This window comes from Phascolarctos cinereus, unplaced genomic scaffold (assembly GCF_003287225.1).
Source record: "Phascolarctos cinereus isolate Bilbo 61053 unplaced genomic scaffold, phaCin_HiC Scaffold_9;HRSCAF=440, whole genome shotgun sequence".
NCBI lineage: Eukaryota > Metazoa > Chordata > Mammalia > Diprotodontia > Phascolarctidae > Phascolarctos > Phascolarctos cinereus.
Genome location: NW_027556402.1, coordinates 29,244,701 through 29,263,580, shown reverse-complemented (window position 1 = coordinate 29,263,580; position 18,880 = coordinate 29,244,701). Strand labels below are relative to the sequence as shown.

The 18,880-nt window shown below is 39.6% G+C and overlaps 1 protein-coding gene across 2 annotated transcripts in view; it reads right to left on the bottom strand.

The window, feature by feature from the left end:
• Positions 1-18,880, bottom strand: part of PKD2 (polycystin 2, transient receptor potential cation channel) — a 59,442-nt gene that overhangs the window by 16,598 nt on the left and 23,964 nt on the right. For both annotated transcript variants that reach the window (XM_078148523.1, XM_078148524.1), the window contains exons 4-7: positions 12,642-12,892; positions 8,542-8,766; positions 3,524-3,752; positions 1,380-1,547 (exon numbers count right to left, since the gene is read on the bottom strand). In XM_078148523.1, coding sequence (XP_078004649.1) covers positions 1,380-1,547; positions 3,524-3,752; positions 8,542-8,766; positions 12,642-12,892 — 873 coding nt within the window. The remainder of the gene's footprint in view (positions 1-1,379; positions 1,548-3,523; positions 3,753-8,541; positions 8,767-12,641; positions 12,893-18,880) is intronic.

The following is an 18,880-nucleotide window of genomic DNA, read 5'->3' as shown; positions in this document are numbered from 1 at the left end:
TCTCTGTTCACCAAGGCTAGGTCTGTATTCCGGTGCTGCTCAGAATGGGTTCTGCTTAGCCCAGACTAGGGGTGCTAGGTTGTACCTGCCCTGCACACCCAGAGGATGGTATCTGGAGCTGGGCTCAGCCAGCCAGACATGGGCTTGGTCTGGACTGAGATGCTTTGTGGTTCTGCAACCCAGAAGCCTCAAATGTGGCTCTCCTACGGCCACAGCCTCAGGGAAGGCTTGGGCTAGGTCTAGGTATTGCTAAGCTCAGGCAGGGAAAGGTGGAACTGCTTGAAGGCTGAAGAAGCTTCCTCTTCCCCACCTTCTGTGCTCCTAAACCAGCCCCACTTTTCTGTTACAGGACCTCTGCAGGACTGTGGGAGTCCCTTTATGGATTCTTGGATTTGGTGGGAAATTCTAGAGATCCTCTTTTCTATCTGTTTGTGGAGTTGTACATTTAAGCCACGATGGAGTATTTTAGGGGGCTCTGGGATCTTCTGAATCCCAGTAGGTTCCCATAATCCTCTTGGTATGCTACATGAAGCAGTCAGTACTCTATACACCACCTCCAAATTACCTTAGACTTATTGCACATATACTTAGATACATGTGCTACACCCAAGAGAGTGTAAGATCCTTGACTGCAAGTGCTATTTCTCTTTTCTCTTTGTTTCTCCGGGGCATGATACAGAGTAGTAATCAATAAATACTTATTGACTGATTGATTGATTGAGATGTACATGAGGTATGGAATAAAATGCTGGATCCTGCAATTTGGAACCCCAAATAGGAACCCAGGCTGTAAAAACCCACCAAATATTTTACTACACAGTGAACACAATGGAAAAAACATTGGCTCTGAAGTCAGAGGACCCGGATTCAAATCCTGACTCTGATGCTTACTATATGACTCTAGTAAATGATTTAACCTCCCTAGGCCTAAGGCTTCCCAACTATAAAATGAGTGTGGGGGCTACACTAGATAGACTCACAGGTCCCTTAAAGCTCTACTTGGTGTGGGTTCCAAGTTAAATTCAGAATAAGATGTTGCAGAATCCAGATGGAAAAGAGATGTTTATCATTGAGCACTACTATGTCTAGTTTTTCACCTGCCTTGTACCCCATCATCCTCACTTTCTACTTGCATTCCCTAGTCAAAACCAGGCCCCATTCCAACGATCACTGTGCAGTCCAGAGCACTCATGTTTACTCTGGGCTGGGACTGTACAGCCTTCTTCATATAGAACAAGACTTGGCAAGTTTCACATATTAACAAACATTGACTAAGTCCTTCAAGAGTGTAGTAAGCTATTGACAGTGAGATCAATTATATATCTGCTAATCCCATTGTTTAACTTTATGCCTTAGACTATGTCAAACACATAAATTACCTTAATCCAAACAAAGAAGACCATTACAGCTGTCACATTATTGAACTGTATCTGCCAGTATGCTAGAGGCTCCAAGTTGGGGAAAGTATTTTGATCTTCAAGGTATTTCAGCAGCAATCCCACATTGGATTTCCTGTAGATGTCAATTCCTATAGCTACTATCGACAGCTAGAAGAAAGAAATAGGATCAATATTTACAAATTCCATTGTCTTAAGACCATAAACTTAAAAAAAATTATTGTTATCTTTTATTTTTATATCACCTCATTTGCCAATATATACCTCTCCATGCCCCTCCACAGTCATGCCTTCCAACAAGCAATAACCAAAGAAGGGAAAAGGAAGGTGATTCAGCTAAAATATCAACTAAGTTGAACAAAATATGTAGTGCTCTGAAACCACAGCACTCTACCTTTGCAAAGAAGTGAAGGAGGTACATTTTTCCTTTCTTCAAATAAGATAATAGTTGTAAGGTACTTTGCATAGTGCCTGACACAAAGTAGACACTTAATGCACGTTCCTTTTCCTTCTTCCCTCCCCATTTTCTTTACGGCCAAAATTAGTCATTATAATCCATTATATGGCTATCACTCAATATATTTTAGTCAAGCATGAGTGCTGCCCAAGGTCAGTATATGTGTGTGTGTGTGTGTGTGTGTGTGTGTGTGTGTGTGTATGTGTGTGTAGGAAATAAAACCTAAAGAATAATAATCTTCAAATAGATAGCCCTAAGAATAAAAAACAATAAACAGCATGCTTCGATGTGTTTAGGATCTGTGGTTTCATTAGTGTCAGCATTAAGTCCACAATGCAGATCACAACTCCTATCCATTAGAAGATGGTGTCTCTGAGTCGCTGCACCAAAAAAAGTTATTACTCAGGAGTCAATCTGGTGATCTCCTAACTTATTCAAGCTGGCCCAGAATACCATCACCAGCTTCATAACCAAATCCTTTTCACCTTAGAAAGCCCCATTAGGGCTTATAGCATGCTGCCACAGGCTCCCTACAATGAGATGGCTAAGATAAAGGAAGGCTTATAGTTTTGATTCTGTACTGAGACTTTGTAAAATTAATTGTATCAAATGAAACTTGTGTGAAGAACTTAAAGAAATTTCAAGTGGCAACACACTGCATGTATGAGCAAGATACCTGCAAAAGGCTTATAGTTTGAGAAATGTATTATGCGTAATATCGTTTATAATCTCTTCCCATCATGGCGCCAAATCTGGGTAGGTAGATGATTCACTAGTTTTATAACTTACAGGAAAGAGTGACTTAGCTCAGGAGAGATTATTTGGGTTAAGTACAGTTAAAAAAATACGTGTGTGTGTGTGTGTACATAAAATAGATACTATGTTATGGGACTAGAGAATCATCAAATTCTATATGAACTGAGAGGCAGATAGCACAGGGATCTAGTGGGATCTAGAGCTGGAGGACCTGACTCCAGCTGCCACTCTACTACTTCTGCATGATCCTGGGCAAATCACTTTACCCAAAGAGGTCTTGGTTTCCTTATCTGTATAACAAGTAGGTTGGACTACATGACTTCTAAGGTCCCTTTCAGCTCTAAATCCATTCTCCTATTAAATGTGGAGGCTTGTAGATTCTCTACAAGAAGGTGCTAGGAAATCTTTTACTTTATTTTTAAAAACTAGGAGTATGATTTATACAGTAATAAGAATTCTGATCGCTACAATGACCAGCCATGACTTCAGAGGACCAATGATGAAGCATATTAACATATGCTGACACGAGGGCGGATGGGCCAAGGTATAAAACAAGGCATTCATTTTGGGCTATGGAAAATGTGTGGATTTATTTTGCTTTACTATTTTATTTCTGAAAAGGACTGTGCAAGAAAAGAAGGTCATTGGAGAAATTTTAAAATTAACAGAAGGGAACTGAAGGACATTCAGAGGGAAATAAGCAGGAAAGGTTTGAAAGTAATATGTTACATTTATTACATACTTTTCAAAAAGGAAAGTAAACTGTGCACAACAGAATTCATGTTTCAAATATAACCCTCTTTTTCTGTTCTATTTGGCATATAAATGTGTTCCTCTTTTTTTGGGGGGGGGTGTTAAATTCAGAATAAAAAAATAAGTAAATAAGGTATATGGTTACTGCATTAGAACCTACCGCAATAATCATGACATCCAGACAATTCCAGAAACTTCTGAAATAATGTAATTTGTGAATACGAATTTCCAAAATCTCTTCCACTATATAGTAAAGGATAAAGAAGCAAAAGGTGATCTCACAGGCGGCCAGGAAGAAATCAAATGTTGAGATGTAGTGGATCAGCTTTACAGGCTGAAACTGCCAAGATGTAATCACTCCACCGGTGGCTGGGAATTCAACCAATAATCTATATTGCAGTAAAAGAAAAAGCTGTAAGTGAGTATCTCTGAATAAAGATGGCAGCTTGTTCTTATCCAGCACATAACACAAAGCATCATATAAAGTAATGAGCTAGATTCCACAAACCATTCCCAAAGCTGCCTTGTTCATTGTAAGGTCACCCTTGGAACATTACTAACTTGCTACTGAGTGCCTGGCTTGCACTCCAGCTCCACGGGAAAACTTCCTCAAACACCACGTCCAACAGGAGGCCCTTCCTGATTCACCCCCAGCAGCCTCCCCTCAAAAATTACTTTAGATTTATTCGCATTTATTTTACATATACTTGTATATGTTCTTGCCTCCCAGATAAAACGTAAAGTCCTTGAAGGAAAGGGATATTTTAATTTTTGTTTTTGTCTCCCCTGTGCCTCTCCCCCTTTATCTCCCCACCCTTCCCTGTCCCCCCACCCCCATCTGTGCCCCAGTGCCTGATACCTACTGAGTAATTAATAAAAGCATACTTCATTGACTGGTATCATTATGGACTCAGAAAAAAATCTCATTGCTTGCATGGAGAGAATTTAACTATTTGATATACTAATGAAAACAAAACTTCTTTTCAGAAATTGACCCTTTATTGCATTAATAGAATCCTATGTTTAGACCTGGGAAGGTCTTTGGAGAAACACCAAGAAATGGTAACTTATACAGGGCAGAAGACCTTTGTATCAATCTTTTTCCCAGGCATGCACTGCTAGAACATCTACTTGGTGCAAAGGATATGTTTTCCTCCTTCACTGGGAATTAAAATGACATAGGAAGATTGGATATGGATCGGTCAAACATTGGCTCTAACTCCAAATCTGGCAGAACTGTTAGCACACACTAACAGGTAATGACGGAAAAGGTTAACTGCTTAGTTATAAATGCTAAGAGGCATCTAGCAGCACTGAGTTCTTTAATAATCAGTCTGGAAGGCTATTCTTGCTAAATGGCTGTTTTTGACAAAGAGGTGAAGTACACTTGTACACTCAATGTCTCTGATGATGGTGGTAAATATTTAAACGAGGAGAATTTACTAACAGTCTTTCTGATCAGCTTTATACTATACAAAGTTCATGCTACTAGTGATACCAGGGGATGCTGAGGTAAAGAAATCTTCCCAGTAACTCGGTCTCCCTACAACACTAACTTATTGTTAGTCTCAGAACAATTAATTTATTCCTCTACCCTTCTCTATAATTTGGATGAAAAATACTGATCTTTATTTATGTCGGCCTGGCAACTAAATTCTAAACAATCCCGCAGAGACCAGATGTCAGCATAGCAAAGTGGCCAGAGACCAGGATGTTAACCCTGACTTAGAAACCAACTTAGCTGTGTGACTCCAAGGGAGTCACTTAACCTCTCAGGGCTTCAGTTCTGTCCTCTGTAAAATGCAGGAGTTGCAATTAATGATGTCTGAGATTCTTTGCAGTCCTAAGTCTATGAACTTAGTCATGGCTCTCGCATTAAGTGGGTATGTGACTTTGGAAAGTCATTTAGTGTCTCTGGGTATCAGCACATCTTCTAATACAATGACAAGATAGGACTAAATGTGAAGGTCCTTCAAGAGCACCCCTTCCCTCCTCCATCTGTCTCTCTCCGGGCTTCTCACTGAACTTGTTTTTATGCTGACAGGCTGGGGCATGCAGGCTGCTGCAAGTCTTGTAGAGGGGGAAATACGTTCCTAACACTGTAGTTCTCAAGTGTCCACAGCTTCATTCTTAATCAGAAATACTTACTAAGCTATAATGATTTTAAAAATACAGTATCCCAAGCTTAAGCTCCTCACTACTGCACACAAAGACTGTGATGGAACAGGAGCACACACTCTCCCTAGGGAAGATTGAGAACACAGGCACTCTGGCACTTCACAATGAGGAACTTGGGGCCTCGATCTCCCATGTCCCCCTTTTAAGGAGCCTTCACAACAGTTCTGGAATGCGGAGAGCCACTTCTGCAGAGCCCTGAACGAGCATTAAGTTCTTTTTAGCAAAACCAAAGCCATAATCCCGGTCAGTTTCTCTGGCTGGACTCTCGCAGCTCTGAGGCGTTTTCACCTCTCAGGCTGTAGACAGCAGTGTAAGGAAAGTGAAAGGCACCAAATGGCAAAGTTTCCCCCCAAATTAGCTCTCACAACAACAGGTAGAAGTGTAAACTCTAAGAGCTCTTCTTAGACCCACTCAGGCCTGGTCTTGACCAACTCTACTGCAGACAAGCAGGCACACCTGTATCATCATCTGAGTCATGGGTCTCTCCCTTTCTTAACTCCTTCAGTACTCATTGTCTGTACCACTAACTTAACAACTTAGATATAACCTTACATTATTACTCACAAGTCCCTACTAAAGGAAAGCAATGTATACAATGGGCTATAGAAGATACAATGGTACGTAATTCTGATGCTCAAGAAGATGAGGACACTTTTTTCTTTCCTAATTAAGACTGCAGAACAAGAATTCTATCATTCATTCAACAAACATTTATTGAGGGCATAGTCTGTGTAAGGCTCTGTGTTCAATATCTCTGTATCCCCTCTCCCCTCAAACCTCCACCCAGCATCTCCCACAGAACCTAGGCACTCTAAAAAAAGTTTAAGAGTACCATATTACACAGTCTTATTGGTAGCACTGACCTAGGGTATCTCTACAAATAATGTGAGTGGGGATCATGATCATTAAACCTCTGATATGGATTAGTCCTATCTTCCTTCTATCAATGGAAAACTGATGTTAAATGATCTACCTAAGACTTCCAGTAGAGTCATTAAAAGCTAGGACCAAAACTGGCCTAGGAAGGCCCTCAGTTTTTAGGCTATTGCTCTGTTACGGAACAAAACAGTCATACTTCATCTCTGCAGCTGCTGTTCATTGATCCTCTATAGCCACAACCATAATTTAACAGAGAAATGAAGATGAGGGTTGGATTAAACTGAGACTAAAAAACATAGGGAAACTCTTCCAGCCCTCTCATTTTTATCTTTTCCTTTTTTCTACATGACAGATTTTCAGGGTGAGAATAACCTCAGTGGAATAGTGTGAACACATACGTACAAATTCTGTGTAAATGCATCCAGGGGAGACACACTCCTCATTTAGTTCCCTCACATGCCCATTCATCTGGCACATCCTGACCTAGCATCTCTGAAATTCTGAGAAGGTAGTATCACCATTCATATTCAAAGTATGGGAAGGAAAGTTCAAGAGTAACTTTTATTTAAACACACACACAGATAGGAAGGGGCAGAGCCAAGATGGCAGAGTGAAAGCAGTGACTTGCTTGAGCTCTCCCCCAAACCTCTCCAAACACATACACAGCCAATAACACAGAATAACATGGAACTCTCGGCTGCTTTTGCCTTTCCCGTCCTCAAAGAAGCCACACACCATTTCCTGTTTAGGAGTGCTCTAAACAGAGCTCAGCAGTCATTGAAATCATTTCTTCTTTCTTTTTGTAAATAAGTACTCTAAGATTTAACATGATATTTTCTGTAAAAACTGATCTACAATTGTGCAAATTTAGGGATGAAAAAATCTAGTTGTGTGGGCATATCAAAGTTGAATCTTACAGATAAGGAGAAGACAGCATTATTATTAAATCAGGAACACAATTAGTCCTTTGAGATTCACAACTAAAAATAATAGTTCAGTATCATTCTCTTCTGGATGGCAGCCAGAGGTAGCTGGAGACTCTTGGTTCCCTCAGTCCTACAGTATTGCTGGTTTCATGCACAGTGATTCTTTCATCCCCTAAAACTTTTCTCATCCCTAAGACTCTGCTTCCCCACCCTTCTATCACTTCCTTCTCATGCAAACTCAGCCTTGAGGAACTCCTTACAACTCAAGGCAGGTGACAGAAATATCTGCTTCTAGACTTAATACTTTCCCCCTTGCACCATCCATGATTAGAAATGACTTTGCAGGCATGTATGAGTCCTCATTTTTGTCCGTAATTTAACTGTCCTTGCAAAAAGTTAAATAGTTTTTTGATCCTTTGGGTGATGGATTATCTGGTCATCAACCCACTGCTATATCTTTGTACAGAATAAGCATAACAGCCTAAAGATAATCTAGTCAGTCCCTCATTTCACAGATGAGGAAACCAAAAACTAGCAAAGTTAAGTGACACGCATTCCTATTAAGTGGGCAGTGGGAAAGTCAGAGAACCTTGTCTTGCTTTCAGTGAGAAGGATTGTTTTTGTCCAAAGTTGACCTGTCCTCTGAAATACAGAAGTTGAGAAATGCATTTAGCCTATCTTTAGTCTGTACTTAGCATGAGTTGTGACCTTAATTGTTTACAGAATACTTAATACAATCTCCACCCCATCTGAGTTTGTATGTTAAATGGAACAGATACTAGCAGAGGATGGCAAACTTAGGAAAATGAGCTTTGACTAAAGGTCAGGGTCATGAGACATAACTATGGCACAGAGATGATTAATTCTCTTAAATGATAGATGGTAGAAAAACATAGCTTTTTCTCCCAGGATAGTTACACTAGATAAACATTCCTACTCTAAGGTTCTATGATTTAATACTTTTAATTCACATATCCAAGAAATACTCAGTATACCATGAAATGATTCTGCCCTTTCTTTTCTTTATCAGCACAGCCCATTCTTTGTTATCCATTTTGAATCTTATGACCCTTATTTAATGAAATAAGAAGGAAAATTTTTAGTTGTAAATACTCCAAGAATGTATCATCACATACATCCACACACAAAACATGAGCAAACCAAGATTTACAATATGATCACAAAAAATACATACCTGACTACACAAAAGAGATTAATGTTGGCATTGTACACTGAGAAGTCAATAAAAGTTGCCCTGGTCCCTCTGTCTAACCAGATGTTTTTCTTCAGACTAGCGATCTGTGCTGCGGTCTCCTCTCTGGTTTTCGACAGGTCCAGATAATAGCCACCCCCACTGTATGTTGCAATCAGTCCCCAGTGACTACTCCCATTTAAGTCTTTTTCATTTGTGTATGTCCAACTAGGTAAAAAACAAAACAAAAAACAACCATCACAGTCACCACTTTTAGCAACTATAAAGATGTACAGAAACTATGTAATAAATCTGGGTCAGTTACAAGAGTGCCCAAGAGAGCTTAAGCTCCAAACAGAGACAAGATCAGGAAGTGATATTTTCTATAAATGGATACTTAACAACAATTGAACATAGAGAATTAGCTTTCTCTAGAGGTTTTCCAGAAGTAACCCATCCTACAATATTATTTAAAGATAACTTACTGGTGAAATTTATAGGTCAGGAAAGAGTCATCCTAAAATGTAATCAATACAAGATAAGGTAAGATAGGTAAATTCATTTTCTTCTTCAATGATCTATGCAGAATACTCTTCATAATAACCTTCATTCAGAGCCTGTGATTTACAACTCTCAATCACTGTACTACATTGTAACTAGTACATGCTTCTATCACATACATCACTTCTTACAGCACAGTAATATTCCATTACATGTATGTACCACAATTTGCTTAATCATTTCCCAATCAATGGATTTTTATTTTGTTTCCAATTCTTAGCTATCACAAAAACTTCTAGTACAAATATTTTGGTATATATGGGGACTTTCTTCTTATCGAGTGCATTCTTGAGGTATAAGCCCAATAATGGAGTCTCTGATACAAAGAGAATGGACATTCCAGTCATTTCTCTGGCTGACTTCTCAAACATGCTTTGCCTTTTGGTGTATATATTTAATAATACTAATTGCCTATAGTACTTTTTAGCAAAACCTAGTTTTTCTGTTTATCTTTTATTAGGGCCATATTTACTGTTGCTTTGTCTCAAAACATGATTACTGGCCTCTGCTTTTTTCACTTTAGTTTGAAGCATAATACATTCTACTCCAGCCCTTTATTTTAACCGTTCTCATCTTTGTGCTTCAAGTTTGGGTTTTTCTCCCCACCAAAACAACCCGTTGTTATATTCTGGTTTCTAATCCATTCTGCGCTCCTCCATTTCATGGGGTGAGTTCATTCCATTCATATTCACAATTGTGATTGCTAATTGTGAATTTCCTTCCATCTTACATTTTTACTCCCCCACTTTCTGTCCTTCCCTCATTCCCTCTTTAAGAGTTTGTTTTGCCAAAGGTATTTCCTAATCCCTTCAACTACCCTCCCTCTTATTCTCCTTTTTCCTTCTCATCTTCCCTCTGGTGTCCCTTCCCTAAAGGGTTGAGAGAGAGAGACTCGTGTGTGTGTGTGTGTGTGTGTGTGTGTGTGTGTGTGTGTGTGTGTGACAGAGAGAGAGAAGGGTAGAGAAAAAGAGGAGAGAGAGAGAGTATTCTTTCCTCCTCTGACTAGCACATTTGTGGTTCAAATGTTGCCCATCCCCCCAGTCCCAACTTTTCCCTCATTATATAGACTTTTCCTTGCCCACCCCATTTATGTGAGATAATTTTCCTTATCTTCCCTCTCCCTTCCTTCTTCAATGTATTCTTTTTCCTCACCCATTCCATTCTTCTTTTAAGATGATCAAAACAAAGTAGAATTCCTTCAGGCACTTTCTCTATGACCCCTGATAATGACAAAGCTACACATATCATTTCCCCCCATAAGAATGTAAAGTTTAACAGTTTAACCTTATGATTTCTTGGTCATGTTTATTTATTTTTTTTAATGTTTCTCTTGACTTCTGTGTATGTATGCCAAATTTTCTATGCAGCTCTGGTCTTTTCATCAGAAAGGCTTGCAAAAACTCTACTTCATTAAAATTTAATTTTTTCCCCTGTAGGATTATACTCAGTTTTGCCGGATAAGTTATTCTTGGTTACAAGCCTAGACCTTTTGCCTTGTGGAATATCCTATTCCAAGTTTTTTGCTCCTTTTATATTAATGGTTGCTAAATCTTTTGTGACCTGACTGGCTCTTCAGTACTTGAATTTTCTTCTTTCTGGATGCTTGTATTTTTTCTTTGCTCTAGGAGCTTTGGATCTGGGCTATGATATTCCTAGGAGTTTTCATTTTGAGGTTACTTTGCCCTCTGGTTCTAAGAGATTTAGGCAGTTTTCTTTTATGATTTCTTGAAATATACTGTCTAGGCTCTTTTGGTTATAGTTTTCAGGTAATCCAATGATATTTAAATTATCTTTCCTTAAAGTGTATTCCAAGTCAGTGTTTTTGCTATGTGATACCTCACATTTTCGTCTTTTTTTTTTCAGTATTTAGACCTTATTTTAATATTTCTTGATTTCTCAAGGAGGCATCAGCTTCTATGTGGTCAATTCTAATTTTCAGAAAGTTACTTTCTTGGCTAAAGCTTTGTCTCTTATTTCTAGCTATTAATTCTCTTTTCACATTTTTTTCTCCATAGCTATCATTTCTTTTCCTATTTTTTTCTCTACTATTCTCATTTGGTTTTTATAATAATTTTTAGCTTTTTTAAACTTGCTTTTAGCTTTTGCTTTAACTGTTCCAGAAATTCTTGTTGGGCTTGTATCCAAGCTGCATTTTTCTTTGAGGCTTTGTTTCTAGATGTGTTAGAGTCACTCTCTTCTAGATTTGTGTCTTGAAGTTTCACGTCACCATAACAGCTCTTTGCGGTGAGATTCATTTTCTGTTTGCTCATTCTTTTAAGCCTACTTCTTGACTTTAGACCTCACATTAGTGCTGGATTCTCTGTGGTTCTAGGGCGATGGCTGGGCTGAGCTTCTGTTCTCTTGTGTCCTGCTGCTTTCACAGCTCAGGCCGGGGACCTGCAAGCTCTCAGTGCTCCCAAAGTGAAGCAATCCAAGGCTGTCTACTCACTATCCCCCTGGTTTGAGCTCTGCAAGTTCCTGACCCAAGTTTGAGTCTGTTGGCTTATCCCTGGTTGGAGATGTCAGTAGACTGCTAAAGGACTCGGGCTGTATTCATTCACTGGGAGGCTTTGTGAGTTCAGAGCAACATAACTACAGGCTTGTCTTTGGTCTGGGATTCCTGTCTTGGTTATTTTACTGAAGGTTTCCTGGGCTGGAGGCAGAAAGAAGTTCCTGCTCTGCCCTAGAGGTCATATTCTCACAGATACTGTTTCCTTCAGTTCTTGTTCCTTGCTATGATAGGGCCTGTCAGTGACCCCTCTTCACCACTCCATGTGCAGATCCCCATCTTAGTCCAACTTGCAATTACTTGTGTGACAGAGTTGCCAATGACACCTATTCCTGCACCTATCCCTGTGCTAGTTCCAGGATCCCCTTGCATCTTATCTTGCCCCAGTGCAAGTCTGAACTTTCTTTCAGTCCCTGGGTGCTATCATGCTCTGCATGCGACGATCTCCTGGCCAGACCATTCCCTAGCATCTGTAGACCTCTCTAGTCCCCCTAGACTGTAAAAATGACTCACTGTGACTTTTTCTTGGATTTCCCAATCAGAATTCTATCTGGTGTTTTTTACATCTTCGTAGAGAGCTAGGCTGTACTTCTTCCCATTACTCTGCCATCTTGACTCTGCCCCTCCATGATAGTATTTAAAAAGCTGTCACACAAAAGAGGAATTAGAGTTCTTCAGCTTGGCCCCAAAGGGCAGAACTAAGAGTGATGTGTAGATGTACCAAAGAGGCGAAGTTGGGCTTGGCACAAGTGCAGTGGGATACCCAACCACTTGTTTGTTATAGTACAGAGAAGATTCTTCGGCCATTCCCAACAATTCCAAAATTCTGTGACCCAGAACTGAAAGAGCAGCATGCAAATTAAACTCATGGGTAGATACATTCTGAAAAAGGTAAGAGTATGCTTGGCAAAGTCTAGGCTTATAAGCACTGGAAAATTACTGACAACGTTTTCTATTTGCTAAAGAATGAAGGGAAGCATAGGAAAAACAGGAGAGGAAGCACAAATGCCTAAGAGGAGGAAGAAGTACATACGCTGTTCCATGCTGGAGACCAAACGGAGCTCTTTCTTCATTGCTGACAGAATAGACATCATAACACTCTTTAATCTCCTCTCTCAAGTCTGGCGGGATAGAGCAAGACCCATTTCTGACTTTCAGTTGACGGATTCGGGGCACACCCAATAGCAGATTCTCATAGTAAATGAAACTCCGGTTTTCAGCTACCGTTCTGTTGTTGTACCACATCTCCCAATAGAGGCCATCAAGCAAAGAGCCCTCTGTGAACTGAAAGGAAAAGAAAAGGTCTGAAAAGTCAAAATATCAGCAAATATCTTTCCTGCTGCCCCAAACTTCCATGCGGCCACCTAAGTAATCTGAATGCCCACCACCCTAATATAATTAGAGTTCTCAAGGACCAGAGGGGCTCTGAAATAAATCTATTGTCATAATTATCTCCCCATTATTTCTGGTTGTTGCCAGTGTAGATGTACCTTGTGTTCCCTATTCTTATTCTAGCCAGTTATGCTTCTGACAGTTTGTACCAGGAGAATAAGACAGACTTGTGTATTTGAGTCTCCTGGTTATACACATCATTTTGTTATGTATGTCAGTACTTACGCTGACAAAAGTCTAGATAATCAAAGCTATGACTTTTCCTGTAACAATGCATGGCTGTGAGAGTTGGACTATAAAGAAAGCCACATCTCTACAACTGACACTTTCAAATTGTGGTGCTGGAGAAGACTTTTGAGAGTCCCTTAGACAGCAAGGAAATCAAATAGGTCAATATTTAAAGAAATTAATTCAGGCTATTCACAGGTCAACTACTGAAGCTGAAGATTAAACATTCTGGCCACATAGCGAGAAGACAGGACTCAATAGAAAAGACTCTGGTGTTGGGAAAGATTGAAGGCAAAAGGAAAAGGGGACGGCAGAGGATGAGATGGAGACAATGAACACGAACTTGGACAGACTTTGAGAGATGGTGGAGGATGGAAGGGCCTGGCATGCTATGGGCTATGGGGTCACAAAGAGTCGGACACAACTGAACAACACTTTTCAATGTATGCTGTGGAATACCTCTCATATAACTTGAACACAGAAGATCAATAATTATTTGTTAGTATTAAGGGAATGGTCTAACAGATCTCTCCTGCTTGCCCAGAACCTGCCTATTTCAATGAATCAGGATATAAAGAATAGAATTTTGCAAAGTACATAATAAGATGCCACTGGCATATACAAGGGATATAATTTTTTTTGACAGTTACATAGCTTTGATTCAGCTGCAAATCGACAGTGATTTCCTTATTTACACTGGGACCACTCTTCCTAGTGCCAATGCCCAGGTCCTTGTTCCTCATGCCCTTCTTAGGATTTGACTCCCAAAAGCTTAGACTTCCAAACCTCATTCCTGGGTTTGGAAGAATAGGCATGGGACTTCCACCTAACCTTCCTAAGACTCAACCCTCAGCTCAGACTAAATATTTCATTTCAAACACATAACTTGTCATGACTCTAAGCTCTCTAGCCAAGGGGCTTCCATCTCCCCCAAACTCTTTGGACCAGCAGTCACTGACAGAACAGCAACAGGGGCTTTGAACCCCCAACATACCCTCTCCCAAGGGACTAAGAAGAGAAGGGGACTGTTTTGTCTCCCAGGGCCCAACCACATCCCTAGATGTCCCTAAGAACCAGGGTCCATTCTAGCCTTGGGGTGGAATTGCCATTGACCTTGATGAGTGTTAGAGATGGGGAAGTGTATTTAATAGGATCAAGGCAAGGATGTAATGGAGGGAGAAAGACTGCCAGTCTTTGGGGCAGCTAGGTGGCACAGTGGATAAGAGCACCAGCTCTGAAGTCAGGAGGATCAGAGTTCAAATCTGGCCTCAGACCAAACACTTGACACTTACTAGCTGTGTGACCCTGGGCAAGTCACTTAACCCCAATTGCAAAAAACAAACAAACAAACAAACAGTGTCAGTCTTCCCAATACAAAGAACTCATGAGCTAGGTTCATGAAAGAGTTCTTGGGTCAATGGAAAATGCAGTCAAAATTAAAAAATTAATTTTTCTACAAAATCAGCAGCTCTGATCCCAAGTTTTAACAGGGTTTTTGCTTATTGAAAAATAAACATTTTGTTCATGACTATGAAAAGCAATCACTGATTCATAAAGATTTTCTGAGTTTCACATTCTCTGCTTATCTTTTTTCTATGTACTTTGTCAATTCAAACTCCCACTATTTAAACATTTATGATAATTTTGACAGAGCTGAATTTCAGTTTATCTTTGAAAATGTTTTTGTAAATGCTTTGTTAAGTAAATTTAGTGGAAACAATTTGTAGGGGGAAGGTTGACAAGTAGTTGAGAAGGGAAAAACATCTTCACACACTTGAAAGGCACTATAAACAAATATACTCAAATTTCAAGAAAGCCCTTACTGATACCCAGCAAATCTTTCTTTTCAACCTTTGCAGACTTTCTGGTAACATGTCTAATAGTAGTTATTCCAAATGTTTTTGATACTAATAAAGCTCCTAATTCCCTTCTGGACCTGAGCAAGTAATCCATGCTGGATTCATTTTATTTAATTCTGCCAATTATTTCTGCTGTGGAGGTCAGCAATTCTGCTTACAAAAGCAATGAAAGAAATCAGGAAAAAATTTTTTTCTTGAACCTTTCAGGAATATTCTGCTGTGGTTCCGTGCTCTCTTAGGAATTCAGACTCTTCTGCTCATCAGGCGTTGGTTCAATTTCCTTTGTCTTGAACTATTGAATCAGATGTGTTCAGGCTCCTCTAGATGTCCTGGTCACCATCTTTCCCCGACTGTTATTAATATCTTTCCTGGTGATTTTTCTGTTTGTGCTCAAGATTAACTGAATTTTCCTCCTCCTAAGATCATCAGTAAATTCACTCTTTTTCGCCTTATATCTCCCTATCATTCAGTTTTTGACTCCTTTAATGGAGGTTCCACCAAGGGTTGGACCTTAAAAATATCTCAGCCTCCTCCCAAGTTGGAGAAATCACTTTTTACTCGCCTTAATTCCTGCTCCACATGAGTTCTGGGGGTACAGACCTGGGTCCTGATGGAGGCCATTCTCCTTTCCTTCAGGCCTGATGCAGCACCCCCCTCAACTCCCACACCCATTGTTACAATGCCCGGGGTCCCCTCTAACAGAGCCCTCCTTCCCTAGCCAGAGCAGGCTTCTGCTTTACTATGACTCCTCCGGCCAAGTTAGTGGTGAGGGGCAGAATTGAGATCTATCACTTTGTTGCCACAGAATCATGGGGTGAAGGTATGAATAGTAGAGCAATGACAGACAATACTGCATCAAGAAAGGAATTTCTGAGTGGATCCCAGAATACAAATATCAAGACTACCAGCATAAAGGGTAGAGGTAATTACAAGACAAAAGTCTGACCTTTAGGGAAGTTTCTCCAGAATGTACATGAAGGGTGAAGTTACAGGAGTAAGTTAGGAAAAGGAGTTTAGACTCACACACGGAAGAGTTAGTTAACTTATGCCAGCTGGACTATGTCTTAGAACTAAAATCAATTTCCAGTTTTATACCTTATTAGGCTTCTTAGTGTCTTAGTGGAGACCACTGCAATGAGCTTACTTTTTATGCACGGTTCTGAGGTCTGACAAAATATTGAAAAACTATTTCATCCTCTATCTTCCTCTCTAACCTTTTCTCTTTAACCACATTCTTTTTGTCACCTCAAATTTAACTCATATTTTGGCCCATCATCTCCTGATTTCAGTTAACAGATATGACTGATTTCACTATGTAAAGTGGTATCCCTTTTTGATCTGAATAATTTTACTAATAGACATGGTAAGAAATGAGGACAGTTGTGAGAGAAACATTAGAGAAAAGATGGCTCACCCAGAGTAAAGACAGCAGAATTATCTTGTTTTCCAGCATCTAATTTGCATACGACAAATATGAGGTCTTCAAGGTAGATAGCTGGAAAGCCTTCTGCTTAGAACTACTTAGGGACTATGGGACAAATAAATATTGCACAGTGGTGACTTGGCTGGAAGAAATGTTCATTTTTGGTTTCTCACCATGAAAAAGAGGGGGATAATTTCATACTGGAGACTCTAGTACAGCAGAGTTGACCAGGACCAGACTTCCTAGGGTCAGAAGAGACCTCAAAACTTGGTCTGAGAAGTCCTCAGAACTGGCACCAGGAGGGACTTTGGGATAGTTCTAGGAACAGACCTCAGAGTCTTCATTATTATTTCCTGCTTGTAAGAAAATGCCTTGTCACATGCTGCTGGGATCTTTGAGAAGACCTGAGCATGGAACATAGCTGAGTTGGGAACTGAACTGAACTGCGAGCTGAGGAAAGAACTCCGAGTGCATTAAGGAACAGAACTGAATCTTTTTGTCAAAAAGTAGCTATTAAAAGCAGTAGAACTAATATGACAACAAAAGGAAAATGTTAGATGTTGGAGGGGATATGGGAAAACTGGGACACTAATTTACTACTGGTGGACTTTGAACTGACCCAACCACAGTGGAGAGCAATTTGGAACTATGCCCAAAGGGCTATAAAACCATGCATTCCCTTTGATTCAGCAATACCACTGCTAGGTCTATAACCTGAAGACATCCAAAAAAAGGGGAAAAGGACCTATCTGAACAAAAATATTTATAGTAGCTCTTTTTGTGGTGCCTAAGAATTAGAAATCAAAGGGATATCCATCAGTTGGGGAATGGCTAATCAAGCTGTGGCATATGGTTGTAATGGAACATTATTGTGTTATAAGAAATGACAAGTACGATGATTTCAGAAAAACCTGGAAAGACTTAGGTGAACTGATGCTGAGTGAAATGAACAGAACCAGGAGAATGTTGTACACAGTAACCAATATCATTCAATGAAGAACAGTGAATGACTTAGCTGTTCTCAGCAATACAATGACAGAAGACAATCCCAAAGGACTAATGATGAAGCATACTGATCTGCCTCCAGAGAAAGAACTGATATTGACTGAATACAGACTGAAGCATGCTATTTTTCACTCTTCCTTTTGTTTTTTTCTTTTGAGTCTTATTGTACAAAATGACTAATATGGAAATGTTTTACATAATTGCACATGTATAATCAATATCTGATTGCTTACCATCTCATGGAGGGGGGAGGCGAGGGAGGAATAGAGTTTGGAACTCAAAACTTTAAATAGAAATGTTAAAAAATTGGGGGGGTGAAGCAGGAGAAGCTAAACTAGTGGTGAACTAGTGATAGCTAAGTGGATGGAGTGCTGGACCTAGAATCAAGAAGACCTGAGTTCAAATCTGGCCTCAAATACTTACTAGCTGTGTGACTCTGGGCAAGTCACTCTGCCTGCCTCAGTTTCCTCATCTTTAAAATGGGGATAATAATAGCACCTACTTCCCAGAGCTGTTGTGAGGATAAAATCAAATAATATGTGTAAAATACTTTGCAAATCTTAAATACATAAATGCTAGCCTTTATTTATTTATTTACTCATTCATTCATTCATAAAGTAATAAATGCCAGGCATGGTGCTAAATGTTGTAGATTAAAAAAAGACAATAACAGACCCTGACCTCAAGATGCTCATATTTGAAAGAGGGAGAAAACATTATGCATATTCAAGATATATCTGCTATATATTAAAGGTAATCTCAGGGGAAAAGGCAGCTGGGAATGGGGAAAGGCTTCCTGAAGAATGTGGGATTCGGTGTGAGTCTTCTAGCTTTTCCCTTGGTTTCTGCTTTATCATCTGTATGTCATCCACTTCCAAAGGTCCAACGTCTATGTAGATGACTTACACATTTTAATTTCTGTCTCTGACATCTCATTTCCCACAATCAGCTCTCTCCTTTCAGATTTCCCTGTTCTTATCAACAATACCATTCAATTCAGTGCATGTCAGTTAGCTTCTCCAAACATTGGTTAATCTTAATGAACATTATAATCTGTCAATTCTTCTGCCTGTGTATCCAGCAATTTTCAAACACTGTCATTTTCTAGTTTATCAAAGCCAAATTTTCCTTCCAATGTTTGTAACAGTCTGCATCTCAGAGGGAAAACTTTCAAAATTACTATTTGTACTATTTGTACAATGTGGCAAAATGTGTTTCCACATCCACCAGCAAATGCTGATTGCAGTAATTTGTTGCCAAGCATAGTGAATGTTTTTGATTGCATCTTTGATGTTATAATTTTTTCCAGAAGTCAGTTAAGGAAATTAAATAGATGCCTCTAATTTTAGCAATTGCTTGTTCAAA